The sequence below is a fragment of the Tenrec ecaudatus genome, chromosome 13 (assembly GCF_050624435.1).
Source record: "Tenrec ecaudatus isolate mTenEca1 chromosome 13, mTenEca1.hap1, whole genome shotgun sequence".
NCBI classification, from domain to species: domain Eukaryota; kingdom Metazoa; phylum Chordata; class Mammalia; order Afrosoricida; family Tenrecidae; genus Tenrec; species Tenrec ecaudatus.
In genome coordinates, this window is record NC_134542.1 from 66,330,420 (window position 1) to 66,345,521 (window position 15,102).

General features: G+C 45.3%; 1 protein-coding gene across 2 annotated transcripts in view; it reads right to left on the bottom strand.

Annotated features, from left to right (window-relative positions):
- Positions 1 to 1,713: 1,713 nt before the first annotated feature.
- The window catches only part of ITGA6 (integrin subunit alpha 6), an 86,901-nt gene continuing 73,512 nt past the window's right edge, over positions 1,714 to 15,102 (bottom strand). The window contains exons 24-26 of one of the 2 annotated variants that reach the window (XM_075529261.1): positions 9,723 to 9,848; positions 6,462 to 6,591; positions 3,885 to 4,020 (exon numbers count right to left, since the gene is read on the bottom strand). In XM_075529261.1, coding sequence (XP_075385376.1) covers positions 6,484 to 6,591; positions 9,723 to 9,848 — 234 coding nt within the window. In that variant the 3' untranslated portion in view covers positions 3,885 to 4,020; positions 6,462 to 6,483. Of the gene's footprint in view, positions 4,021 to 6,461; positions 6,592 to 9,722; positions 9,849 to 15,102 lie in introns of both variants that reach the window. The other variant, XM_075529260.1, reaches the window with a different exon arrangement.

Sequence of the window (15,102 nt, forward strand, 5' to 3'; positions counted from 1 at the left end):
TTATATTTACAATGTGCGTGCCTGTATTTTGTACCTCTATTAATGTCCTTTGCCTCCTATTTCTTTCCACTATTTTCTTTTACTTTCCTCTTGTCCCACTAGCATGTTTGACCTTCATTCGGCTCTCAGTAATTCCTCTGGGCTACACTGCACTTGATCAAACCCCACCAGCTGTTCTACACCCTCCTCACCATCGATTTTAAATCACAGGTTGTTCCCTTGTCCCTGGCTTTATTGGCTCTCTCCTTTCCCCCACTTCCCCCCGTCCCATGTCCCCACAAAACTGTTTTCTCCACGGGACTGTTTATCCTGCCTATCTTATACAGACATGGAAAAAAGGAAAAAAAAAAAATCACACCAAAACCTATAAATAGTTCCGTGTCTGTCTGAAGATCTTTTTGAATGTTTTCTGACCAAGTCTGATGAGGTGCCAAGCCCTGCTCCCAGTTTATGTTTTGGTTTTAAGGAGCCTAAGGCAAGTGTGTGGTGTCAAGGTGTTAAAGATTCTCAGGGCAGTATTTTGGGGGATTCACCTAGCCCCCCTGGCTGCAGAACACATGGAGTCCTGGAGAATTGGAAATTCTGTTCGGCATTTCCCCTCTTCTGAGCAGGACTCTTCTGCAAAGCGTTCAGAGATGGTAGGTAGGCACCATCCATTTCTTGCCTCCTAGGAAAGGAGGCAGATGGTCCTGGAGTGAATGGAGTCACTCAGCCATTTCTTCCTCTCACTCCCAACATTCCTTCCCCTGTGGCTCCAGGTAGAGACCGATCAATCGTCCTTTGGATGGTGGCTGGCAAGCTCTTAGGACCCTCAGGCACTATGATGTGAAATAAGAGAACTAAACACCATGCTAGCCAATAATTAGGATGTCCCCTACACCTCCAAACCAAGAACCAAATGCCATTAAGTTGGTTACTTAACACACTGACCAAAGAAAGTAAACTGGCAAGAGATTCAAGCCAGGGCATGCCACGCCACAGCGTGATGTTTGCCTTCATTTACTCTTATTATATTGTGAAATCCAACAGCTAGACAAGTTTCACAGGTCAAGAAAACGTTTCCCCACTGGTTCACTCCACCCAGTCAGTCCTGGCAATCAGTGTGACGACACAGGTCAGTTAGACTTGCGCTCACGAGCAAGATGTGTTTTATCGAAGCAAGGCAGCCACAGGACCTTTGCTCTTGGTACATTGGTAGCACTTCAAAACAATGCCAACCTTCACAGGCACAAAGCTCTGAAGCACCCGAATCAATACACACGTAACAGCTACGTCCCTTGAGTGAACCATCTCTAAGCTCGTTTTCCTTTATTTATGAAGAAGGAATACTACTGGAAAGAAACAGTTGAGTCACATTGCACTAAGCCTTGCACTCTTCGGCAGTTCGAAGGTGATATGGAACCCTAAGGTGAGCCCAGGCGGCACCAGGGGTGTCAGGGTCTTGGGCTGCTAACTGCAAAGTCCGCAATGCAGACCCACCGGGCGCTCTGTGGGACAAAGGTGAGACCCGGTCCCCCTGTAAGGATTTCCAGTCTTGGAATCAACTCAATGGCAGTGTTTGCATTTTTAGAGTAATAGAAACATTGCCGACTACTTGGTAATCTGAACGTGAACCCTATGTCTGGTTTGATCAAACAAAAGGCAATTCAGGTTGTCATTTACAAAACATGGTAAGAGCTCGCGCCGCACAGACAGTGCTGCATTATATAGATGAACGCTTTCTTAAAAAAAATTTATTTCACGGGTTTATACACAAATATCCACAGGTATGTTCTGATCATGAAAAAACTTTACAACACCAGTTAGTATAAAAGTGTATCAAATGCAAACAGACCAGTGACTTGACTTGAGGTGACATTTTTAAACAGTTCTAAATTCAAATGCCCAAACATTCGGGTCCTTTCATCATTGGGCCACCCAGCCCTCCTGGGTCCGCCTCTCAGGACATTCATTTTTATAACACAGTTCGCTGGAGGCTATAAAAACACCAGCTTCTTTAGCAACCCACAAAGCCAGTGCATTCGACTTTTGAGTCACCGAAGCAAGAAACTGAGATTTTAAGGACTATCTTAGAGAAATAACTGTAAACAAAACAGCACGCATGTAATTATGTTTGTGGCAACCCCAACAGCACGACCAGTATTTGGGGGTGGTTCAGAGTTCTGCTGAGAAGCAGCTGTGGCCCACCACCGCTTTGTACTTGGGAAAGATCCAGACGCTGAGGCCACTGTTTACCTAAACCAATTAGCACCTGTTTGTGGTGTCTTTCTCACCCAGATCATTTAATGCTTCAAAGCCCAGTCATTAGCAAAAAGCAGCAGCCTTCACATCTCTTCAGCTGGATGTAGTGCTTGCCAACGTAGCTGTTGGCAGGGCCGAAGATCAGATTCAACTGATGTACAGAATAAGATGGTTACTTTTTTTTTAAATCCTTAAAAACCAGTAAATTTTAACTAAAGTAGTCCCAAGGCCATTTTATAGGATAAGGGAAAGATAGAAAATAAAAACAAATGGAACACCATTCAGGGATTAAATGGTTCTAATTAACATTCAAAAGCTTGGGCACCATGATGGATTTTATCATTGATTTGGTAATCTGATCTATTCAGTAGTCTCAAAAGGGGTTGGGTTGGATACAGGATAGGCGCTCAACATTTCTTTTACACCCTGAATACACAGTACAAGAGGGTTTCAAAGAGCTTACAGGGGGCGGAATGGAACTGAAAGACAATGACATCTTTCCATGAACGTTTTCAAGCCCTGTTTTAATGGCGGTGAGTGGACTGACTGCCTGGGAGTTCAACGACAAACCCATTCTCTCCAATCAGTTCCTGAAAGTTACAGCATGGAATTCAGAAATCCACACGCCAGACTCTAAACTCTGAAATACCCAATTTCTGCTAAGAATGAATGATCGTACTCAGTTATAATCCTATTTCTTTAAACAAACCATTTGGGGCTTGGTGGAAAGGGGGAGGGGTTGTCCTGGAGGGAGATGCTATACTTAATTTAAAGGTTAAGTTTAAGTTATAAAAACAACACTCTGGTACATTCATAAAGAACTAGCATTTTCCTCTTGCTGGAAAGAATCTAGGTCAAACCAATGACCACCCAAGTTTTAATTCTGATTGCTTCCACCACCCTGAAGGGGTCAATCCGAGAATCTTTGGCCTGTCAATCACAAAAAAGGCTTGCAAAAATAAAAAAAAGTAAAAATAAATACCAGGGCTAGATATATACAAACAAGTATAATTCGCATTCCGATCTGTTGCGCCTGTGCGGTTTAGTGAGGCAGAAGTAAGCCTATGAGCGTCTGGGGGGAGCAAGCATGCACACACCCAGGAAACGGAAACCGGCGGCAGACGGCCACATCACCTTCTATTGCACAATGGACGGCAGCGCCGCTGTGAATGGAACTGCAACTGCCCTGGCCACAGTTATGCAACGGGGCCAGTTCACTTGCAGCAGGTTCCCCCATCCCAAGGGAAGAAGTGTTTGCAGAGGCAGGGCCACCGGTGGGCTGGTGCACCGGAGTGCCATCCTCTGACGCCGTGTGCAGGACATTGCCTGGGTGCACGTGTGAGTCAGCCACCCCGAGAGTTACGTGAAGGCAGAGAAAGCCGATCCGGTCCATCGGTCTTTAAATTTGGCTGTGCAAAACAAGAGCCTTAGGCCACATGATAAGCGCCAGTCAAACTGCAAGTTCTACTGTGTGTGGTCAGTCCGAAGTCCACAGGCAGGTGTTGAAGGGGCCTTCCAATCCATTTGAACTTCTGTGTCCCAAGGGTGAAAAACAGAAAACAATTTGGGTTCTTGGGGGAGCTTTTTTTGGGGGGCAGAGGGGAGGCTCCCCTAGGAATAGCTTTCATTTTCATTCCACTTTGTGATCCATGGCTTCTTCTCAAGGATATCAAAATTACTGTATTTTTCATCTTTGATCTCTCGCTCTTCCTTAGGGATCCTTATGGCACTGTATTCTGGAACGCGATCTTCGTACCTAGCGCGTCTAAAGAATCCACACTGGGAGGAAGGAGAAGCGAAAACGAATTAATGAAGCAGTCTATTCAGCCTTTGATCACAAAAGAGGAGGAAATGGTTTCCTTTTAAGGAAAAAAACCCAATAGTCCTGCAGATAAAATACACCAGTCCCTAGAGCTAAATGGAAAGGAGTTACAGCCACGGAGCTGAAAAACGTCCATTTCTATCTCGTCTCTGTATTTCATACCAATGTAAGCCACCTCCTCTTTGCTACCGACTGGCAGAGTTCATGAAACACATCACAGCATCACATGTGTAAAAATAGTTAATGTTTCGCTGCCTAGACCAGGCATCCTCAAACTAGTTAAACAGGGGCCCAGTACACTGTCCCCCAGACCTGTTGGAGGGCAAGACTATGGTTTTTTGTTGTGGTTTTTTAAACTATGAACAAATTCCTATGCACACTGCACATACCTTATTTTGAAGTAAAAAAGCAAACGGGGCAAAAACACCTGGCGGGGCCAGACAAATGTCCTCGGCGGGCCGCAGTTTGAGGACGCCTGTCTTAGACGATCACTGTATTTTTTTTTAAGGCTGTAAACCAAAGATGTTATCATGCCCCTGTCCAACTTAAAAAAAAAAAGCGGAGATCCAGTCACAGTTATTGTGCATGTCATTTAAGTGATGCAATGTTCAACTGATTGGATCGGAGTTCTCTCGTTCCTGAGGCTCTGGGAGCTACTAGCACATCTCTCTTTACTAAGTTAAACGGTCGTTTGCTTTGCCTGGATTTATGGATATATTTCTGAAACTTCAACTCTTTTATGTGATCAGTCCGGAGTAACTGTGTTGCTGGCAGCCATCTGCCATGCAGGACTGGGAAGTTCGGGAGACCCTTGGATTTACCTTTTTTCCTCATATTTAAATTGTTAGTGAAGATACAAATGCGTGTGTATTTCATTATTCAGTCTGGTTTTTTAAAGATCTTGGTTGTTATCAAGAACATAGCTCTAGATTTTGGAATCAGACTAAATATGCACATGCTTTTTTAAAAGGTGTTTTCAATTTAGCAGGGCAGCTAAACGAAGCCTGGATGAAAGATAACTAGAAGGGTTGACTACTGAGTTCATCATGTGACATCAGCAGTCTGTGTTATTGTAGGAAACAAAATATACTGAATTTACTCTGTTATAAAAATGTCCTTGGGGAAAAAAAAGAAGAAAAATGTCCTTTGTTGCTCGACACAATGGATAGATGGATAGTGATAAGAGTTGTATGAGCCCCCCAATAAAATGATTAAAAATAAACTTTGGTGCAAAATAAAAATGCACACATAGTTATCACCAAATCAATAGGTAAAGTGGACCAAGGAATTTGATGCCAGGGCCACTTCAACATCGATTCATTTGTTTTTCGGTGCAAACAAACCAAAGCACCCCTGGATTGTACAATGTGATCACTGCACGATTTCAACAAGGAGGGAAGGTAAGGAAGGTGTGAGAAACTGCAGTGGCAATGTTGGGGTTCATTCTAACAGTGTCATGAAAGTGCTGACGGGGAGTCATTCAATCCCCCCCTGCCCACAGAAATGGAAAAGGGCATCATTACCAATTCCTGTTTCCATGGGTTTACAAACAGAAGCAAGACACAAGCGCAGAATCAACAAAGACCCAAGGCTGAATAAAATTCCTAGGATCGTGAAACAAGGTCAAACTCCATTAAACCAGTGACATAAAAACTGCCCAGGGCACTTTTTAGACAAAACATCTTTTTTTGACACCGGAGGTGACTTAGCCAAGTGGCTCGCCTTCTGAGGTGGGACACAATTTACATCATGCCAATAGTTCTGTTCTGTTGTAATGGGCTTTGACCTGTAGTCGACAGGAAAAGGCAGGTGCGTGCTAAGCTGGCAAACAATGGTTTCTGAGCAACATAAAAAAGCACTGCAAGCAACCCCCCTCCCCCATCACTTCACAGCAAGGAGCCCAAAAGAGATGACAGCAAGAAAGGGCCATCAAGAGATGCAACAGGTTAACGAGGCAGTCAACACCAGCTTCTGTTTGTGGGGAATTCCAAAATGGACAAGAAGTCGGCACTGATTTCTTATGCATCGTTGGAATTCCAAGTGGGCCTGACGTAACTAGAAAACACCATGTGGCAAACCGGGGCATTCTGGGGGCCCGCCCGATGCCTTCTTGGGCGTGTCCATCGATGGAGATGATGCTCATGGTAGTGGAGGCTGTGCAAAAACCAGAACACCAAACAACTCACCTGAAACCAAAGATTCTTGGAGGTTTTTTGGTTTTGTTTTGTTTTAAATGAGCTTTCAAGCGTAATAAGTAAACCTAAGCAAGGCAAGCCAGTGTGGACATCTGGAAACATCTGTTAATGGGACACACACAGCAAGCGGTTGCTCTTAAAGTTAGCCACCACAACCACAGCAGCTCCCACAGCTAGCAATGAAAAAAATGGCAATCCATTACCAATTACAGAAGGAGATCAATACTAGGCATCAGAAGTAAGTCTCTCCTTATCAGACGGCTGAGCATGGATCTCAGCCTTGTGGTACGTGGCATCATAACGATCTTTCTTATTTCGCTTGAAGAAACCACACTACAAGGAAGCAAGGTTATTTAGTCAATGTCACCGTTTCGTGGATACGAGCTAAAAAAAAGAAACCCTTGGGTTTTCACCCATTTTCTATTGACAGCTTGTTTACTCAAAAGGCCATCACGGACAGCACCTGCTAAGCAGGCAGCAAGAGCGTGACGGCATTCAGCCCCACACGACCACCACGGGTCTGTGCTCAGACGTTAATAAGGACGTCAGGCAGCAGACTGATTCTCTTTGGAACAGAGGAAACTGAGAAGAACTTTGGACGGGTTCTCTTTGCAAGAGAACATGGACGCTACGACAATAGGCCAAAGACTGGACTCCTGCAGTTTATTAAGACAAAGGCTCGGCAGCTTTTTCAGACACATTTTCAATGGGCAACTTCTGTACGCAAGACTTGGCACCCACCTAAGTAAAATGCAGACCCGCTGCAGGCATTCTTCTGCCTTTCAGAGTAAATTTTATGAAACCAATGCCATCTACTTGAGACGTTTTGACTGGCAAGATGACTCATCACAATATAAATTCGAATACACCATCATGAAGGAATGATTGCTGTCATTTCCCCACATTCTGAACTACCGTGAAACCTCCAAGTAGTGGAGACCTGAGTTTCTCAGGTCAGGTCATTTTAAATGAGGATAAAAGCCTAATTCCATTTTCCACCATAATTTCCTTCCCTCCATGGTAGAGAACATTTTCTATTTACTTTGATCTAGTTCCTAAGGCCATGCACTGCTCTTTAAAATGTCACCTGGCCGAGTATCTCCCTGTTCTCCACCATTCTGCTTCTAAGCTGGCAACTTCATGCAGGTGAAAACGTCCATTTCTGTTGCTGCGTTTGGCAGCCATTGGCTATCCCTGGCTCTTAATATGCAAATTATTTTTTTTCCAAAACCATTTTATTGGGACCAAATACGGTTATCCTATTGTTCCATCACATCAAGTAGTATCGTACAACTGCTGCCACGAGAGAACGCACATTATCGAAGTGAAATAAAACGGGAGCTTTCGCACGTGGCCTCCACTAACAGCTTCCTTAACGGGCAGTGCAGGTTTAGGGCGCTGCCCCACAGATCCCCACCATGTGGATCTAGCAGGGATCTATTTGCAACTCTTAACAGACAGTGACCATATCCAGCCAGCTTTCAATAACACATGCTACTAAAGAGGTGGTTAACGAGGACACAGACCAGACCGCAGAGCCGGCCAACCCGACAATGTTCTCACTGTCGCTGAGCATGAATGTCTTCCTCTCCCTGAAACGAAGGCGGTCAGCCCAACTCAGTGGACTTTTCTTTTTCCTCCAGACAAAATTCTAGTTAGCATCCTAGCACTCAGAGCATTCTATGTCTGAACGGTGACCCAAGCCCCAGCCTCGAGGCCTACGTGAGCATGCACAACCTCTTCTAAAGACCCGAACATTTCATGACTCTAATACATACACAGTTCAGTTTAAATGAAAAAAAATCTATAAAGGAATAAAAGTCCTGTTCATAGGGAGGCTGTAGAAGGTTAACTGATTGACTTTATAGTCTGCCTGGAAGTCTGGATTCTTGAGAACTCTCAAAACACACCACTGAGAGCACCTAGTCGGACACACTTACTACACAGCGGAGACGAACCGGTGTCCCAGGGCCTCAACACACACAGCAATCCCTGCCCCTCGCCCCGTTTACACTCTCATCAGAGACTGGCAATATAAACTGCTCCAGAGAAGACTGTCCTAATAAACGGCCAAGAAATGCCAGTGTCCCACGGCAGGGAAATGATTAGCCTTGGGTAAAAGGAAACTGGAAAAATAAAATAGAGGGCCGTATTTTAAAGGCGAGACTTTCCTGAAGTCTTCTCTCCTGCACCCCTTGATAAGGAGGTGCCTGCTTGTAGGAGAGTGGAGGTTGCGTGCAGAATCCCTCATCAAAGCTCTCTATGTAACAGAGGTTTGGGAATTCAGAATTTGTTGTTTTTAGAAAGGCAGCAGGCTGCACATGTAATGCCCCTGTAGTGAAGCCAATGGACAAGTAAACACCTGTTCCCTCTTCCGACCGGGTCAGGGTTTGCTGCCATCTAAGTCACTACAAACTCTCCACTTCCAAAGCCTTTTGGAATCTGGGATTGCAGATAAGGGTGTGAATCCACATCACTCACTGGAAATAATAGGAAATCTGTAGGTTATCGCTTCTGGAAACCATCACGTATGAACTTACGCATACACGTTTGGTCACATCATCTATTTACCGGTAGGAAGCAAGTGGAAGACTATTTCATACTATTCACACTTTGTTACAAACCCCATCTTCCACATACAGGCTACGATGATCCCTAGAGAGAGCCATTCCTTCATTTTCACGTCCTCCTCCTACTCTGGGCTGCCACCTATTGTTAGTTGCTGTCAAGTTCATTCTGACTCACGGTCACAACCCCCGAATGGCTGCCATGGACATTTCCATATAGGAATTAAAATCAGGCTAATTAGTCCAGACTAATGTGAAACAAATAATGTGACTTAGGTGTGGAATTTCATCTTAGATGATGAAAATGTTCAAGTACTAAGACAATATTATTTGCCATGCCAGTGAATGTACAGATGTGCTTAACACAATTGATGTATGTATGGATTGTGATAAGAGTTATATGAGCTCCTAATAAAATGATTAAAAAGAGTAAACATGAATTGGCACACCTTAAAAAAATTTAAATCAAAAAACAATGATAGTAACATATGTAAAAATATGCCTGATATAATTGATGTATGGATTATAATAAGCATTGTAGGAGCTCTCAATAAATGATTTTTTAAAATAAATAAAAATAAGGAACCAAAAATTATTTGCCATGCTAAATAATATGTATAAGACATCAAAATCAACACATTTAAGAAACATTAAAGACAAATGACTAGAAAAGTAGATATAATCGGTGTTCACTCTATTCAAATTTTCATTATGTTGTAACATTTTTCTAACGAAATATTGGGGGAGAATGTAACAAAGAAAAGGAAAACATTATCAGTGTTATTCTCAAAGACATGAACTTAAAAAAAATGTGTTTAAGCCGAAAAAAGGTTTGTTTTTTTGTTTTTTAAGCTGAAATAGTTGTATCATGAAAGTCAAACGGCAGCTCTGACTTACCTTCCACAGTACAAACACTAATAGGGCGAGCATCAAGATCCCGGCCAGGATCGCCACCAGGATGATCCACCAAGGCACTCCCGAGTACTGGGCTACAGTCTTGGAGGGAAACACAGTCACCCGGACCTGCGGGGCACGGAGAAGACACCACTGTCATACCCTGGGACGAAGGTACTATTGGGAGCGTGGGCTTCTAATTTGGATTGCAGACATTCTGGACAATGCAATCTATCAGTGAATAAGACTTCCTGACGTAAGATTCGTTCCCTTCATGACAGAATACTGCCCCTCAGGAGGCATTCCGTGGAGATCGCTTCCCAAAGCTGGGAAATCCTGGATGGCATTCCGACCAAGGCGTTGTTTCTTTGCTATCATTTTGAACATCTGCTGGCGACCAAGAGAGGGCGAGGACTGCACAATAAAAACCATGGCGGATCCGAGTTTCAACCCTCATCACCGCACAAGCTTGCTTCACCTATCTCAGCTGAGGTCTCTTAAAGAAACATCACACCTTCTTTAATTCATGCTCAGCAATGGCAAGAAAAGGGCCAGTGGATGCCCCATGAGCTGGCATGCTTCCTTCAGCTTTCAACTCACAGCCATCAAGTCAAGTCTGACTCACCGGGACACTTAAGACAAGGAAGAAGTGTCCACGCGGGCTTTCTGAGACAGTAACAACTGTCTGCGGGGGCAGAAAGCCTGGCGTTCTCCTTTGGCCCATGATGGATGCCTCCAGGGTTCCTTCAGATGTTAAGCATGTTACAAACTTTACAGCAATTCCCAAAGACTCCGTTACAGCATTCAGGAGCCTGTAAGGGGACTGTAGGGATGCCAGGAGACCATCTTCCAAAGCACATGAAAAACCAAGTGATTACACAGGAGTCTGGGAGCCACACTGGTTAGAGAGTCCCTGTTGGAGTATCTGGTATTTCTGAATCGAGGATAAAAGGTTAAACGAAACCCAGCAGGAGAATTTAGCTCCCGAGAGAAGTGTTTTTCAGTCACCTATTCCATTCTGGATGCAACCTAGGAATGCTTCCAGCCTATGCCGGATGACACACCTGGGCGTCTTTTCCTTAGAGCTTAGGCATTTCCCTCTCCAGTTCCTCCTTAAAGGTTGTAGCGCAGTGGTTCTCAACCTGCGGGTCTCGACCCCTTTGGGGGGGGGTGTCGAAAGACCCTTTCACAGGGGTCGCCCAATTCCTAACAGTAGCAAAATGACAGTGATGAAGTAGCAACGAAAATAATGTCATGCTTGGGGGCCCACCACACACGAGGAACTTTCTGAAAGGGTCGCGGCCTGAGGAAGGTGGAGACCCGCTGCTGTAGAGCAACCAAAGAAGGAAGAAAACAAAACAGTGAGGGAGCAGTGAGGAGATAAATCAGTGGATGATTTTACCATGAGTGGTAAACTGACTATCTTTGAAAACAAAACAACAAAATCTTCCAATGAGACTCTGGACGCTCAGTCACCTTGGTCTCCCCCATCTCGCACGGGACAGGTCCACCCTGGGTGCGTCCTGGGAGCAAGGTGGCCACTTGGCAGAGACAGCCTCGTGACTATCAGGCTTGGTGCCCCATCTGTCACTGCAGCACCGTGCGCCAGACGGCTGTCAGTGGCCACTTTTTCAGAAGCAGATGTTTAAACCTTTCTCCCATGAGACCTCAGGGTGACCTTAAACCTCCAACCTTTCCATTAAGGGGGCTCACACCACCCACTGTACAAGGTGGTCATTCAAGTCTTTTCCACTCCCAGTGACCCCAGTCTGACTGTGAGCCTCCACAGAGGGCTTTTTATGTCAGAATCCTTACCAATCGCCGGTCCCAGGTCTTTCTCCATAAACTACTAGAACTGGGTGAGTTTGACCTGCCAACCTGTTGGCATCCAAGGGCTTACCCACTGGTGCTCCTTTTTGTAAGTCAGTTTTGCCAAGTATTCAAGTGGAGACGGTCCATGGAAGAGCCTTGTTAATAAACTCCCTCCGAGAAATCCATCTGTGAATCGGGCCTTCTCAATCTCCGGAAATTTGGAGGGGGAAGGGACGGGGATCTATTCTCACACACAGTGCAGCTCCGAGAGCACAGGGGCAGGAACGGGCTAGTTCTGAGTTGGCATCCTGAGGTGGCAGGGGCATTGCTGAGAGCTCTAAGCCCTCATGTTGTCCAGAATTACAAATCACTGCTTGGGGCCTTTTAGAAACTGTATGTTAATCAATGTGTTTTAAAGAGTAACTAGGGGACTGGGCTACACACCTGAAGGGCAGACCTGGGGGTGGGTGGGGCAGTAAGGAAGCTTTTGTTATTTTCTGGTTTACTTCTCAACTGAAGCACGTGCATGAGAGAAAGATTGAATGAATGAATGAGTCAATGAATCAACCATTCTCCAGCTGGGGTGGAGCTAAGTGGACCTGACTCTAGAACCAGGTAAACAAAGATCAACTGTGATTGCCAGCGGTCCGGCCTTTGTCACAGCCACTGCGGATGAGGATGACAGGTAATACAAAGCTGAGGCGATTAGAAATGGCAAGAGGGCTTTGTTGCCAAGTACCTTCAAGTTGGTTCCGACTCATATGGACCCTAATGTGTAACAGAACGAAACACTGGCTGGTCCGGCGCTGTCCTCACAACTGAGCTTATGTCTGAGCCCATGGTCGCAGCCACTGTGCCAATCATCTTGCCCAGGGCCTGCCTCTTTCTCCCTGCCCTCCACTTTACCAAACGGGATAGCCTTCGCCAAGCACTGATCTCGCCTGAGGGCCTTACCGCTCAAAAAGAGTTTGTTTTTTCTCATAAATATCTAGCATCACTAGGTGAGCCTCCCTCCACTCCGCTTTCCCACAGGCACAGAGGTTCCAGGTCTCCACCGCTGAGCAGCGCCTCGGACATGTTAGGCTGCCAAGTCCTGTTCCGAATCCCTCGGTCATGTTATCCCGCACCACACCCACCCGGCTGTGTAAGGACTCATCTGTGAGGGCCATTCCATTCTCTGTACAAACCCACCAGATCCACTCTTTGCTGGTATGCCTTACAGAAGAACCCATCTCAAAAGACTTACAGCTCTGAAGTTAGACAATAGATTTTTCTTTTCCTTTTCACACCATTTTATTGGGCGGCTCTTATAGATATTATAAAAGTCTGTAAATCAATTCCATCAAGCAAACCTGTGCATATGTTGCCATCATCGTTTCCAAAACACTGTATTTTCTACTTAAGCCGTTGGTTTTTCAAGTTTACTTGGCCTCTTGCTCCTTTTCAGGGGATGGTGGTAGAATTCATCGCCCCCTTGGCAATTAAAAAGTGTTTGTACTCTAGCCCATAAACCAGGATAAAGTGTAGGTGGGTACCTGCTTTCGAGGCCTGCTGGGGTGGTGCCAGCAACCCCCAGGGAGCAGTATCACAGCAACCCCCACCCCCACTCTGACCCTGAAATCTCATTCCTTTAAGTGGTGTGCTCACTTTCACCCACCATATTTTGTTCCACATCTTTATGACTGGCCAAGCATTCTCTTTCTAGTTCTTTGGAAATCACAGGCAGTCAATAATCTCCTTTGTTGGCGTAATTCAATAATTCTTGTAGGAATTACTGAAGCCCTGTGTCCCATTCAACTTGGCTTCTCTAGTATCTGGACAGGGAGAGGGCATCGTATCCTTCTTAACTAGACGGATTTAATTTAATAAAGGCTAACGTACAACCGCGTCCCTCGGTTGAACTCAATGACCTCTGCTTTTGACGATTTTTGGTTACAGTGACCTAGAAGGTGCTTTTCTGCAAAGTGAACAAAAAAAACCCTCTCGACCCGGTTTGGGTTTTAAGAAACAAAAAGATTTCTTTTTTATTGTATTTTTTAAAAGCTAGGAGGAAAGCACTAGAAAGAAGTTGCAATATTAAGAGACCAAATGACAAGACTTACTAGACTGCTTTGGCTTCAATTCTCCAAAGGCCCTGATCTTCGGACTAGAAAGGGCCGGTGAGGCAGGAGAGGGGTAAAACTGACACCCACACTAGAGAAAGGCTTCCTCACTCTAGAATTCAGCGCCACCTGCAGAACAACAGCCCCATCGAATACTAAAGAAACACGCAGAACTCACGTCTGAGCAACTGCAGCTTAGAAGGCGCGATGAATGAAAATCCTAGAGATAAGCCAATGTCTCATTTTCTAAAGAAATGGGTTCTAGACATAAGAGAGCAGTAATCCCCTCACAAAATCCACCCATTAGTAAACAAAAGTAGGGTCACAACAAAGCCTCCAAGGCCCACTAGGAGGCACGAGTTCTCCAAGGCCTAAGCCCATGGCAGGACCAGGAGGCCTTCATTCCCATTAGGGACCCAGGTCCCATCATCGTCCAGAAGAGGCGGCACTGGAGTGGGAGTCGTGGGACTCAGGTCTCGTCTCCACTTGCTGACTGCAACCTCGAGGGAGATACAACCTTCCCTGGACTCTGTTTCCTCATTTGAATTTGAGAGTTGCAAAGTGAAAGAGCAAGTCGTGAAAAGCCAGACAACTATGGGTTTCAATATGACATCCTCTGAGCCTGCTATTTGTTGTATGCGGGGGAGACAATGTTGATCGACTGTGGTATTCTTCTGAACGTTACGTGATAAGAATCCAAATGAACTCTCTAGTAAAAGAGAGGCATTTTCTTAATGTCTGATCAACGTTAAAATGTCAGTTCTCCTTCCAGCTTTTAGAACAGAGTCCTTCTCAGAGCTGCTGACTGAAACTCATGAAAAGCTACTGCAGCCGATCCGCAGCTCAAACCTAGCAGCCCTTCCGTGGGATAGAGACTAGCTGTCCGCTCCAGGAAAGATGGACCGTCGCAGAAACCTGAGGGAGCAGTCCTACTCTGTCCCCTAGGGCCATGTGGGATTGATCTGCTGGCAGCTGCCTTCGGCCAGAGATGCACAGAAAGGATTCTCGGGGCAGGTGTAGACTTTTATGAAGCCTTATTGATAAAGATAGAGGAAGGTGTGCTGGCCTAACTTGCAAAAGAATTACAGTGAGGGTAACCACCTGTCATTGTGAGCCTGGGACAGTCCTGCCTTATACCCTCGTCTCAGCATCATGCCTGGGTTAACACTTGTCCCAGACAAATGTATCCTGGTTTGTAGACTGAAGGACACTCTGGTGGCAGAGTGGTTATTTGCTGAGTCACTAAACACAAGGTCAGCAGTTCGAAATCATCAGCCGCTCTGCAGGAGAAAGGTGGGGTTTTCTACTCCTGTAAAGAGTTAGTTTGTAAACTCATATAGGGGCAGTTCTACTGTGTTCTACACTAGAGAATCTATAGGGTCACTATGAGTCAGCATGGACTCAATGGCAGTGAGTTTGGTTTTTGGTGTAAGGTTGAGTGTCTTCCAGAAATCAGGGGGATTGGGGAG